The sequence below is a fragment of the Centrocercus urophasianus genome, unplaced genomic scaffold (genome assembly GCF_019232065.1).
Source record: "Centrocercus urophasianus isolate 14NV4802_14NV808 unplaced genomic scaffold, USGS_Curo_1.0 seq_22, whole genome shotgun sequence".
Taxonomy (NCBI): Eukaryota; Metazoa; Chordata; class Aves; order Galliformes; family Phasianidae; genus Centrocercus; species Centrocercus urophasianus.
This window is the reverse complement of record NW_024884778.1, coordinates 4488373-4501371: the sequence shown is the minus strand read 5'-3', so window position 1 is coordinate 4501371 and position 12999 is coordinate 4488373. Positions and strand designations below refer to the sequence as shown.

Genomic DNA, 12999 nt, shown 5'->3' with positions numbered 1-12999 from the left:
TTAGTGCTGATTTTTCCCGTGCCAGCCTTTTTCATCACACTGAGAGAAGTGCATATTGCAAGCTTTGTTCCCAAAGAGTCATATACACCACCTGGGTTCTGCAGAAAACTTCTGCTGAAACAACTGTAAGCAAAACTTGAACAGTCTTTGCTCCGAGTTGTTTTCTTTGGGTCTCTCACTCCAACTGCTTTGGTAACGGCACCTGGACAAGGACAAAGAAACACTGTAAGGAAAGGCAATTTCTCAAAGCAGTTTAGTTCAACATAAACATACAAACCTTCAGAAACTGTGAAAGGACCAGAAACATAATGGCAAGGAGCATCAGGGAGTTCAATCAGGAGTTTGGGTCTGTCTGCTGTTCCCCACTTGCAGTCTGTGATGCTTAATGCCCAGTAGATCACTTTGCAAGCAATGAGCCTCCCCCCCAGAGCAAAGACACCCAGGTTGGTTCAGGCAGTAAAACATAGCAGAGCTGAGGATATCAAGGCAGAAAAGCAGTTACCCAAATCACATGAGCAGATAAGAATAAAACCCTAATGCCCTAAATCCAAGCCGTTTGGCCTGATACTAGGTGTATCAACAAAAATCAGCACAAGTGTCCTTTGTTTCATCTTTCCAGGTCACCCAAGCATCCAGACGTGGCTCCCAAGCTCAGCCAGCAGCTCTGGGAGAGCAAACAGCAACAAATCCCACAGCCTGTGGCTATCAAGATCTGCCTGGGATTTTGGGTGGGGGGAGGGTGTGGATCAGGGCTGTGCCAGTAGAAAGCCACAGGGTTCAAGGTCACTGCAGGGCTGGTCCCTTCTGATATTTCAGGACAAGGCACTGCCTGAAATTACTGAGGGAATAGTTACTTCTGTGCAGACAAGTGAAAGCAAAGTGTCCCCCACTGTACAAAAGGGTCAATATTGAGCAACATATTAATTACAAAATACTACTGACTATTTCTATTTGCAAAAGATTTTCTGTCATCTTCCTTAGACCTTAGCAACACAAACAGAGGCATCAACATCACTAGCTACACACATTTTGAACTGCTTTCAATTTTCCTCGAATAAAGGTACAGTGCAAAGTAATGTTACAGGGAAGCAAAAAAAATGAGTATCAGAAGCTTCCTGGGACAGTGGTTCCCATCATCAGGTCACCAGGCTCTGCATGCACCAGCACAGACACCTCCAGGTGCCTTGGGTGAATTTGGCCCCTGATTCTCCTTCCAGCAACTTAGCAACTTCGTAAAACAGAATGAGCAACAAAACCCAAATCCATAATTTGTACTTTTTTTTGCACAGGACCAATTTTACCCGAGATGCTTCTAAGCAGCTCTAAAATTGTATGTAAGCAACCAAGAAAAGCCATCTTTTACCCATCCTGCTGTTCTAAATCCAAACATAAGGTGCAGGCACAGACCCACAGAAAATAGAATTTAGGGGGGTCTTTGCACTGTCGCTGTAATAGAAAGTAATAATAATAACAGGACTACAGCATGTTTTTTTAATGGGGACCTAAGGACAGATTAAATGAATTCTGTGGAAAAAAAACTGTTGTATTCCCAATCTTATAAGAGTATTTGCATATTATAATATTTAACATATTATTACCAGCACATCAGCATTCAGTTCCTCTGAGTTTGTTTGCCCCCAGCTGTATTTCCTTTTATTTACCTTTATTACTGTGGAACAAGAGGTTAAAATCCCACACCTGTCATTGGGATTTCACTAATTACTTTTGCCCTATGATGGTGCAAAATAAAAGCCAAAGAAGGCAGTGGGGCTCTCGTGATGCTGGGGCATCCCCCCAGTGGATGCCATGGGATAACTGCACACAGCTTGGGATGTGCTTGGAAGTCCCACCATTATGCTGACGGGTAAAGACTAGGATGAGAGGTAATGGCTTTAAGATGGACCAAGGGAAGTTCAGATTTGATATTAGCAAAAATCTCTTCTCAGAAAGAGCAGTGATGCAGTGGCACAGAGAGGTGGGGTGGGCCACCATCTCTGGAGTTGTTCAAGAACCATGGAGATTTGGCACTGAGGGATGTGATCAGCGGGCACGGTGGGGGTGGGTTGGGGTTGGACTTGGTGATCTTAGAGGTCTTTTCCAACCTTAATGTTCTATGAAAATAGCAGCTCTAGAGCACGATCCCCTCCTCTGCTGAACACTCACCGGTTTGAGGTACGCGACGTTGCTCTGACGAATGTCATTCAGCAGCTGATCTCGTGGTGTTATCTCAACGAGAGGAGGGGGTCTTCTCCTGGGGATGGGCTTCAGGGTCTTGATCACATCCTTGAGGTTGGTTTTCTCAGTGGGCTCCACATACTTGGGCACGGCGGGTTTGCGTTGGATCTTCTTCAGCTTGATCACCCTGAAGCTGGGCTCAGCCCCACGCGGCTGCTCAGGAGCTGTGGGTCGTGTGCTTTCCTTCCCCCGTCCCTGAGGTGCTGAGGTGAGGATGGGTGGTTTGGGTGCTGGGGGAGCTTCCTGTGGTCTGGACTGGGGCATCGGCCCCCCCAGCATCTCCCACATCCCAGGTGGCAAGCCCAATCCGTTCTCCAACATGGCAATCAGCTCTCTCTGCTCTTTCATTTGCTGCTGCCTTTGCCCCTCCTGCCTCTTCTGCCTCTGCTTATCCAGGTTCCTGCTCAGCAGGTTGGTCACCACCATCCTGGGCCCCGGCAGCTCGAAGTGGTAGCCCATTTTCAGCAGGGTGTTGTTGGCCTTCAGCAGCCTGGCGATCTCCATCTCAGCCTGGTGGCCCAGCATGCTCCTCTGGTTGTGGAAGCGGAACTCCGTCAGAATCTCGTTGTACTGCAGGCACCTCATGATGGCCACAACGCCCTTCCCAGAGATGAAGTTGGAGTCGATGTTGAGCGTGGTGATGCTCCTGTTCTCACGCAGCATATTGGCCAGTGCAAATGCAACGCTGTCATCAGCTCCCACATTGGCCAAGCTGAACGTTTTTATGTTCTTATTCTTCTTCATTGCATTGACAAAGTCTATCAGCATTTCTTTGGGGATGTTCTCTATGTTGTTCAGGTTGAGCTCCTTCATCTCTGGATTGTTTTTTCGGACTTTCTCCAAGCTCTCTTCTAAGTTGGTTTGATTTCCTGATGGCCTAGCACTGAGCTTCATGAAGCTGGTATCTAACGCTAACTTTTTGGGGATGTTCAATTTTGAGATTTTCTTTTCATTTTCATCTGACTTTTCCGTGGTTTCCCCTGACTCTGTACCTGGTTGCTTGCTTGTTTGATCACTGTGATGATTTTCATTAACACATTCCTTTGTTTCTGACTCACTCTCATCTTCCTCCTCTTCACCTTCCTCTTCTTCCTCCTCCTCCTCCTCCTCCTCCTCTCTCTCCTCATTGCTTCCATCTCTGTTCATCTCCTCAGGCTGTGTTACTGCATGTGACACGCTTTCATTTTTGTAGTGCCGCTCTTTCCCATCAGCTTCTGGCCCCCTCCTGCCACCACCGTCTCCCATCTCCTCTGCTGTCATTCTCTGCAGGAGACAGAAACAGGCAAAATAACATTAACCTTTTGCTGAAACAACCGAATGGTGGTATTTCCATACCTCTACGTCCACTATAGAATAATAACACTTAAACGTGCCGTTGTCTGAAAGTCCTAGTGTGCTGCATTGGTATGGAATGAAAGGAGAATTGCTCTGAAAGTGGCTGTAGGCAAATTTCTCATCTTTTCCCTTGAAGAACATTGACCAATAAATCCTGGATGGATTTAATGATACACTAAGGTGGTCCTGAAACCCTTCTGGGGATTAAGGAACTCTGATCCTACTCTACTTCTGGATTTGGTGTTATTTTTATCATTTCCTTGTCAAGTGCCACAAAACACTGACAAATATCCAAGTGTGTCCTTAACCTCTATTCAAATCATATGGATAGTACAACAAATTTAAGGAGTGCATCGAAAAGGATGGGACCGGTTCAGGGAGTTTGCATGCCTGCTCATTTTTGTACGTTCACATTGAAAAAACGGTCTGTAGGATTTTTCCCCCAACGTGACATTAAATTCTGCTGATGATTACATTCAACATACTCATTAAACTAAGTGCTCCATGGAAAAGCAGTACGATATCAATCAATGTGCAAAGCCAAACCGGTGCCTTATATCCTCCAGATTGATTTTCTGAGAGTTTCTCAGTGGTTTGCTTTATTGAAACAGCATTAAGATATTTTTCTGCTGAAAGCCACAAATAAAGATTTAGGAAAACATCTAAATATAAACTTTCATACCAGTCCAAGCTGGATCCTGACATTACTGAGGCTTTCAAGCCATTTAAACACATGGCTTGTACTGCACCGTTCTAACAAAGAATGGAAGCAGGGATAGATTAAGGTATTGCAACTACAAAACAGATCCCATAGCAGACACACAAAAGATAGGCAGGATTTTTTTGCTGATTACCTCGGAGGGCAGGAGGGTGACGGGAACTCTCTCATCCTCAAGCATGCGTCGGGACGCCTTCTGCCAGTACAGGTAGTCCACCAGGGAGCGGTGGTCAAAGCTGCCCGTTGGGGGCTTCTCTGTCTGATCCCTCTGTATCATTCCTGTGGGGAGCTCAGGGTCAGGGGCCATCACCTCCATCTCACTCTGCAGCTCCTTCAGCTCCTCAGGGGAGAGGTTGGCCAGGATTTCATCTTCATTTATGTCCTCGGGGGACACATCTTCGTCAGATGTTTGGCCGAGTTCAGACATGTTTTGCTCGTTCCCTCCTTCCCCTGTAACTTAATAAAACTGAAGATAAATTTGGTATTTTTTCCCCCTAGCAGTAGCTCATCTGGTTAAATCAACAACTTTGTGTTTTGGTCATGAGCGGCAGCAGCTCTCGATCGCAGTGCAGCACACGGGCAGCACCTCTAAGTCTATATTAAGCTGCACTTGGCTGGATAAAGAGAATTTATGGAGATGCTGCCATGCTCCATTTTCAGCAACGTGTCAGCTGTGCAAACCCTTCTGACATTTCAGTGCAGCTGGTGCGTCCCCCATTGAGATCCAGAGGAGATGGTCATTTTCTAGGGGAATTTAGTGCTACTTTCTGTGCACGGATTGCCCCCAGTCCACGGGTGCAGTTGATGCTGCCTGCAAGGTGTCTGGGGGAGATCCGTGTTGAAATCATTTTTCTTTATAATTTCATGAGGTGTCTGTATCCATTACAACTCAGATGTCTCAAAAACAGGACTGAGGACAGCAGGGGGATTTCACCACTTTTGATGAGGTCCTAAAACCTGAATACTGCGGGGAAACTGATGCAAGGTCACCTGCTACATGACCTACAAGCTCTCCCAAGTGCTAGATCCCGATTAGACAAAGCCCCTGAGATGGGGAGAGGCAGCCAGTGGTCAACACAAAACACATCACATCCAGCTGGGGCCAGGTCCATCCCCTCTCCTAATAGTGAGTGTTCCCCAGCACATCACATCCTGCCCAGGAGCGAAGCAGTGCCCCACTACAGACATCCCCACTGGCCTCTCTCTGCCATGGATGTTACTCATACTGTCACCAGATAGTGGCTGAAAAACACAACTCAGGTTCATCCTTTTCCTACTTTGAACCGCCATTTCAGGGGCCATCAAGTCAAGTTCTCAGCTTATGACTGTGAAAGCATCTTTCATAGGAAAGAAGCCACAGGTGAGAAGTTGTGAAACCGAGTCCCAGTGGGTTGGAGCCCGCTCCCAGTTATGTTCTACTGGAATCTGCCATCAGAAAAACCATGTCTGCAAGATGGGGCCTCGTGCTGCTGAGTTCTGCAACAAGAACCATGGTGTCCAATTAAAAAGCCATAAACCACAGGTTGGTACACCACTGCAAAGAATTCAAACATTTAAGAATCAAATAAATGGCAAATGTAAAAATAAAAATAAACCACGCCAAGTACACAACGCTTCTGTTTGCCCCTTCGGTATTTCAGGGGCCATCCTTATTTTATATTATGCAGTAGCAAGCACAACAGCAGACCCACACATCAATCTATCTGCTCTGCAGCTCTAACCTCCAGCAAGTGCTATCCATAATAGAGTCCATAAATGGTTTCCTGATGTTATCAAATAAATCAATGCGCTCCAGTAGCCGGTATGTTACTCACCCAAACGATGCTGTTTGGGTCACAGAAGCTGTCTATTCAGTGGTTACAAATCGCTTGCTAATTTCTTGACTGTAAATAAAGCCCCTGGCCACCTTCTTGTATTTCCACTGTCTGCAGCCAGGCCCATCTTGGGCCCTGGTCTTGCCAGATCTGCTGAGTTAAGTAGGGTCAGCCCATGAAGGCCTCTCGAGATGGAAAACGGGGATACTGAGAACACTGATAGGGATTTAAAAAGCAAGTTTCTTCTAAGTAGAAATATATCATTTGTCAATACTGCTGCTAGGAAACACTACACCTCTGGGAGCAGTGCCTTCTCCATCGGGCACAGGGCAAAGGCTGCCCAGTGACACCTCTCCCAGTGGCACGGGTGCTAATCCCACAGATTTCCAAAGTGGGTATCACATTTTGCCTACTTTAGGTCTCCTCCATAAATTACATTGAGTACGGGATCCACTTCCTTTTCTAACACATTGCTTAGTGTTTTGGTGTACTGGAAACAGCACATTAAGGCAACAGAAGACACCCTTCAGGCTGAAACTGTTCTGAAGGCCAAATCTAGAAGTTCTTTCCAAGGCAATACCCAACTCCTCTTCCCAATAACATTTTGCAGACGTTTCCATGAGAGCCGTCCATAATCCTCCCTAATGCCATCACAGTGAATGAAAGAGGAAAGCCACTTCCAACAGTGGCACTCATCATTTCAGGCCAATTTGACACTCGCTCGGGATTCCCAGCACTAATGAGCTACTGCACGAGATGTAGGGATGTAAGAGGTGTTAAATAAAAGGAATGAATTCTTACTGTGCTGATAGGAAAGAAAAAAAAAGAAGACTGCACTTTCAATGAACAATTCGTAGTTCTTGCTTACTGTTCCTAAAACAAGCAGTTACATGTGGATGGATTCTTCATGAAACTTAGACTCCAGTGCAGGATGACTCTACATAAACGGCTTTTCTTTTTTATGCACATTCTTCGAGGCTTCCAGCCTATCTGTCTCGAAAGCAAAAGGGTTGACAAGTTTTTAACTATTGAGAGGAGTTGACTCCTATGTCATGACACTAAGCAGGCCATCAAGCCATGCTTCAAGTGCCTCTAATTTATTCTGTATTTAAGGCACACACACTAATGCCAAATACTTGAGAGGAATTTCTATAATGCTGGCTGTCATTTTTTTGCTAATAAAACCCACATATTTATTTCCCTTTGCTACTGATGCATGCCATTTCCCAGTGCCAAGGCATTAAGTGGAAAACAGTCAGAGAATGTGCCTGTGTAACATAACCATGCATTGCTTTTAAGAAACTCGTAAGCTCGATGGGGCAGTCTAAAATTGACCAACAGAGGCATATACCAAGAATGTGCAGCAATCCCTGTAATGCAATATGGGGATTATAACGGGTCAGATGATGGGGACCTGAACAATAACAACCGCTGAGTAACAAGAGCAATCGTGGAGAGAAACCCTGTGGGAAAGTCACCAGGGAGAAAAAAAACACCCCACACACCTCCAAGTGGTTACAGCTACATGATCACATTGAGTTTGCTGCTTAAATACAGCAGTGATGTCTGGCTTTTGAGGCATGTGCCCCAGGTGCTTGAGGGGGAGCTGTGAAGTGGAGCTCTGGGGCAAAGAAGAGGGACAGGGACCTGATATGGAGAGGCTTGGTTGCCACAATCCGTCCCAAGACATAACCAGAAGGATTTATTATGTATTTATTTTGCATTTTCCATTTTCAGATAAGGCTGAGAGCAGCTGAACCAAGTCCTCGCTGTGCCATAAGACAGCACCAGTGCCATCGTCCATGATCCTTATTGCAGGGAAACAAAAATGAGATTGTGAGCAGAGGGAAAGAGAGGTGCAGGGGAAGCTGGGCCATGCCAGGAAATAAAAAGGGCAAATTTCAGTGCCAAGCAGGGCCTCAGCACCCCACAGTGACATTCAAGGAAGTGCCATCACGTCCAACACCAGCTGGGGATGACGAAACCATCAGTTGCCGCTTCCTGAACCATTTCAGCTGTTTGAAACTGTTTAACAATAACCTGCCCAAACCCCATGGACAGCAAGCAGAGGTCCATGCCAGCTGTCAGTCCCAAGCAGGTGATGTGCTCTGCACCACTGGCAATGCTATCACATCTCACATCCTCTCCACCTTTGTGTGGCAGAGCCTCATGAGCAACAAAAGCCCCACCTTACAACGAGCAGATAAAATTAAGTTTTACAACATCTTCTGCCTTCTTTGCCAAATGCATGAACTACCTCCAACCAGTCAGTGCTGTCTGATCAAAACTGTGATAACAAAGCACAAAGAGCTCTTGCAAGAGTAACACCATCATCATAACCTTCCAAATGAGTGACATCCTCTACAAGCTGAACTGCTGAATTCAACACAAACCAGACAATGAAAAGAATCAATGAGCCAGCAGATCAGTTATCAGAATCTGAAGTCCTTCTGCGTAGCAATGTCACCCTTTGCTTCAAACACAGGGGTGTATCTGCATTTCATGGCAAACAAACCTATCGCGGCGTCGTGCTCTGTATCACCCTGCCACCAAAACGTGCCCAGGGGAAGTGCTGCTGGGGCTACGTGATGGGTTCTGCACATGTCCTGCCCTAACCTCTGGTCAGGAACAGGTGGGAGGCTGCTTCTTGAGTTACTCCAGCTGAGCCCCTGCTGGCTGCAAACCCTTCTCTGCCTGCAGCTCGTTGATGGCACCCCAACCATGAGCTAGAAATTGAGACTCAGCATGCTGCTGAGCCCTGGGAGAGGGTGAACATCACTCAGAAGTCAAGGGCTTGCTAAAGGATTTATGGTGACACAGATAATGAAGCTGGGTGGAGGACAAGGAACTTCTCCTTGGCTAAGGTTTCATCACTCTGACAAGGTCCCTACTGTCTCCATGTCCCCCTGCGCTACCAGCACCAACCACTGCTTACACCATCCCTTCTTCTAAGCAGGGAATGTCACATCAACTTTACTTTCAGCTTTAGGGCTTGGAGATAATGGCTTCCAATGACAAATCCTGCCCTGGGACATGACCCACGTGGTCCCAAATCCACATCCAACAGCTGAGAAGTGAAGATCTGGCTGGAGCAGAGCACCAGGATGTCACCACCTGCATCCACTGGTGTCACAGTAGAGCTTGGAGATATGGAGAGTGGTTTTGGGAAGCTCAGCTGGGCTTGTGCTGGAAAATGCAGATGGAAGCCAGGCACAGCCCCATCCAAACCCTGACTGCATTTACTGTGCCAGGATGAAGCCCATCATCCCACGACTTGGTGAAACAGACAGCATCCATATCTGCACTTACCCCATTTAGGCTGAAGCGAATGTTAAATTGTTTCCAATGAAAACTGCAAAATGGGACTAGTTGGGCTACATCCAGATTAGAGCCTCTGCCCTACGCACCGGGAAGGAGCACATGGAATTGTTTATGCCTTTGTACGCTTACAGAGTAAAACAAGACTCTTTTTTTCCCCATTGTTCTTACCTCAAATAGCTCCAAAGAGTGCCCAAAACAATCTGAAAGCCACTCCAGGAAATTGCTGTTTGCAGCTAGATAAGGACATCCCTTAGGAAATGGAGTGTCCCCCCCCACCCCCCAGCACAGAAAGAGCCCGAGACCACCACGGTGTCCGCCAGCGTTTCACCTCGGTGTGTCACGCTGTTCGCGTCCTGGCTTTGCTCCGGATGGCAGCAAACACCAATTCCTAAGGACCTCCGGGGTGGGAAGGCTCCTCTCCTCAGTGGCACCGGTTGGTCGCTAGGTGTCCCTGCTCACCCTGCGGAAAAGTTTCAGCAGCTGAGGCAGCAGGGCGAGCAAAGCCCGGGTCATTTGAATTCCGCATTTGAATAAATACGACAACAGTTATAACCAATCATCCTTACCTTTTCAGATGTGCTATGCGGACCTGGTGCCACAACAGCCGTGCACCTAAGCAGCACGACAGAGCTCAGCAGGCTGGGAAGTCTAATAGCCCAAAGGGGGGCCGGCAGCAAAACCTGGCTGCCTGCCGGCCAGAAAGCCCTGTGCTCTCTGCTTGTCCCTCACGAGGGGTTCAGTTTCTGAAATCCAGCCCTGGAGGTTTTGTGCTTCATAGACGGTGGATGGGATCCACTTGAAGCCACCTGCAATTCCCATGTTCTCAACACACCCATCCTAAGTCACCCCAAACCACCCCGATCTCAGCCAAACAACGGCAGCAGCTGGGTGCCAGCCCCGTGCCAACATGGGCACGTCAGGCTAAGCAAAGGAAGGGGAAAGGGAAGGGCACAGGAAGGGAAAAGCCCACACAAAAGGTAATGGCTACTGCATTGAAATAAAGGAACGTAAACAATGCTTGAAATGGGGAGCAGATCTTGTCCTTTTTTTTTAATGAAAGCCCTTTACAAGTGCTGATGAACTGCCAGAGTGCAGCAACAGCATTTGTTCTGCATGGGGAAACCGATCCCAAGCCATGCATCTGCCTGCTGCAAGCACGCCCTCAGTGAGCCAAGTTTGCCAACAGAAAAGGCTCCAGAACTACCAGGAGAAATGCAATAATAGAATAACATGGGGTATCAGACCAGGCTGACTCACTCTTATACTCCTAAACCCGGATATACCACATACTGCACTCTCCCAAGCACTCAAGCAGAGACACCTCAAAGAGAAACAGGAGAAATGCCCAAGAGGTTTTGGTAGCACACTTTGCAGTTTATTGACCTATACAAAATAATAGGTCTAAAAGTCCGTAAGTAGTAAAAGAATAAGCAAAAAAGAGCTTTCGTATTTCTAGAAGGCTATACAAATATGTAAAACCAAGGAAATAAGTTATTTATTTTGTTGGTTGTCTTTTTTTTTTTTTTTTTTCTGTTCATTTAATTCCCAATTGCGACTCTAATACAAACCACTAAGTACCAGCTTAACAAGTGTGTCTTTCTGTATATATTACATGCTCTGGAATATTGGTAAAAAACGTCAAAAAAGTGTATCAGAAACCTTTCTATTCACAATATGAACAGGGAGTTACTAATCCTTTGTATAAAAGAAAGAAGAGCACCATCGTATGGGATCCTGAAGCACACATAGCTGAGACACGAGAGAGATGTTACAGTATGCAGATGAGTCATCAATCACGCAAGTGAACCCATGCTAACTTGTTCCTACAGGTGGATGATATGAGGTAGGTTTATCCCTCTCTCAGACCAAGACTGCAGTCGCACTCTTTCCTAGACACGGGGTTTTGTAAAGATGCTGTTCTGTCACTTGGTGACTCCGCAGCACAGCAGGCAGTGCAATGCTAATGCCCCTCGTTGTAAGGCACCCACTGGGCTGGCTGTGTTGGCATCCACCCTACAATACTGGCCATTACGTCACGTTGCTCCTGTGCCAGGCAGAGCTCCCCATTTCCATCCTTGATTTGCTACGGCAGAGCAATGCGGAGCTGCCACCCAGCAATGATGGGGTCTGCCTGCCCCCACACAGTGAGATTGTTTGTGACACTTCATCACGGGGAGGAGCAGACTCCTCTGCTTCCCAAACCCACAACCCGGAGTTTTAGGTGACATATTCTGACAGCTCATTCTTTTCTTCCCACAACTCCTTTGCGGTGCTAACAATCACTCTTAACAACACCCCAAAAACAGATAAATTCATTCAAACCTCTGTAACAACAACAAAAAAATCCAGCCTTTCTTCAAGTAATGTTCCAATACTGATCAAATCGCCCTTTGCCTCATTCACACACACAGAATCAATCCTTCATCAGCTTATGAAAGTCCTTCCAGGTTCTCACAAGCCACGGCGGAAGAAATTCCCATTTGTTCTTCTTCTGGACATCAGAATTGTGCTCCTAGAATTCCTGCTTTTTCCATGTTTCCTTTTCACATTTATTTTTTCTGAGGTTTGCTTTCACCACCTTCCAACCTTTCCACAAAAGTGCTCGCTGAACCTAAATACTCCAACCAAGTGCTGCATCTTGTCATAGATTCAGTTGTGGCTTGCCCTTTGCTCCCGCAGGCGATGTGGATTCAGAAAGAAACGCCGTTCTTGGTAAGACTTTGTCATTTTGCTACAATCCCTCTGAATGCTGAGTTTCATCGTTCCTGGCAACATCGGTCTGGAAGGTGCACCCGAGATCTCCTTCGGAGTAACAGCATTTTGTGCAAGGCACGCAAGGGTACGAATGCAGGGCTGTGGGTGGTCTACACGAGTGTCCCAGGCTTGGAGTCCTCATGCCAGAACAACCTCTGCTCACTGTTGTGCAAGTCTTCCTCCAACTGGTTCTCCTCATTACCGCCCAGTTGGCTTGGTTCTGGGTACACTCTGTAAGAGATAGAACACCAGGGATAAGCAGGAGCTCCCACCTTCCCCAGAGCCCCAAACATCCACTGCCTTGGTGCAATGGGCACGAGCACACGATAGCCCCATAAGCTGGAAGGAGCTGTGGATGCCGTGAGTGCACCCTGGCAACATTTGGATCCAAATGCAAACCCCGGGCTTTGTGCTAGCTGTGTGCAACAGGATTGCTGCTGCTCAAAGTTGTCAGGAGTATGGAACATATTGATTGCCATAATCACATTGAAATACAAAAATCCCCACGGTTTAATGATTGGTCAAATGATTGAGAATGTGAAAAATTAACAGAAAAAAAACACTCAAAAAGCTGCCAAAATACACAGATTTCAAAGCTCAATTATAGAAAGTTAAGTAATTAGTACCAACAGCACTCTTAAATACTACTGTTATAGAGCTCTTAAATCACTGCAATAAAAACAACAAGGCATTCAGCTTAGCAACAAGGACCCAGCAAAAGCCTCTGCATCTTTCCTTACGCTTTAGCTTCTTCCTAAACAGACAAACAAGGAGCACCTTTCCTGCGAGGCAGCCTGGCACAAGCACAAACCACAACCCCCT

The 12999-nt window shown here is 46.6% G+C and overlaps 2 protein-coding genes across 3 annotated transcripts in view; both read right to left on the bottom strand.

Moving 5' to 3' along the window:
- Positions 1 to 164: 164 nt before the first annotated feature.
- LMOD3 (leiomodin 3) lies at positions 165 to 4715 on the bottom strand. The gene is made up of 3 exons (XM_042823788.1): positions 4425 to 4715; positions 2164 to 3498; positions 165 to 202 (listed from the first exon to the last, which is right to left on the bottom strand). The coding sequence occupies exons 1-3, from the start codon at positions 4713 to 4715 to the stop codon at positions 176 to 178; spliced, it is 1653 nt and encodes a 550-aa protein (XP_042679722.1). The 3' UTR covers positions 165 to 175.
- A 6220-nt stretch (positions 4716 to 10935) lies between these two features.
- The window catches only part of FRMD4B (FERM domain containing 4B), a 65691-nt gene continuing 63627 nt past the window's right edge, over positions 10936 to 12999 (bottom strand). For both annotated transcript variants that reach the window (XM_042823201.1, XM_042823202.1), the window contains one exon: positions 10936 to 12408. In XM_042823201.1, coding sequence (XP_042679135.1) covers positions 12288 to 12408 — 121 coding nt within the window. In that variant the 3' untranslated portion in view covers positions 10936 to 12287. The remainder of the gene's footprint in view (positions 12409 to 12999) is intronic.

Excerpts from the sequence above, each read along its gene's own strand:
- LMOD3 (XM_042823788.1), bottom strand. The coding sequence starts at position 4,715 with ATGTCTGAACTCGGCCAAACATCTGACGAAGATGTGTCCCCCGAGGAC. Across the intron at positions 3,499-4,424 it reads TCACCCTCCTGCCCTCCGAG|AGAATGACAGCAGAGGAGAT; the intron begins GTAATCAGCAAA and ends TGTCTCCTGCAG. Across the intron at positions 203-2,163 it reads ACGTCGCGTACCTCAAACCG|GTGCCGTTACCAAAGCAGTT; the intron begins GTGAGTGTTCAG and ends GTCCTTGTCCAG.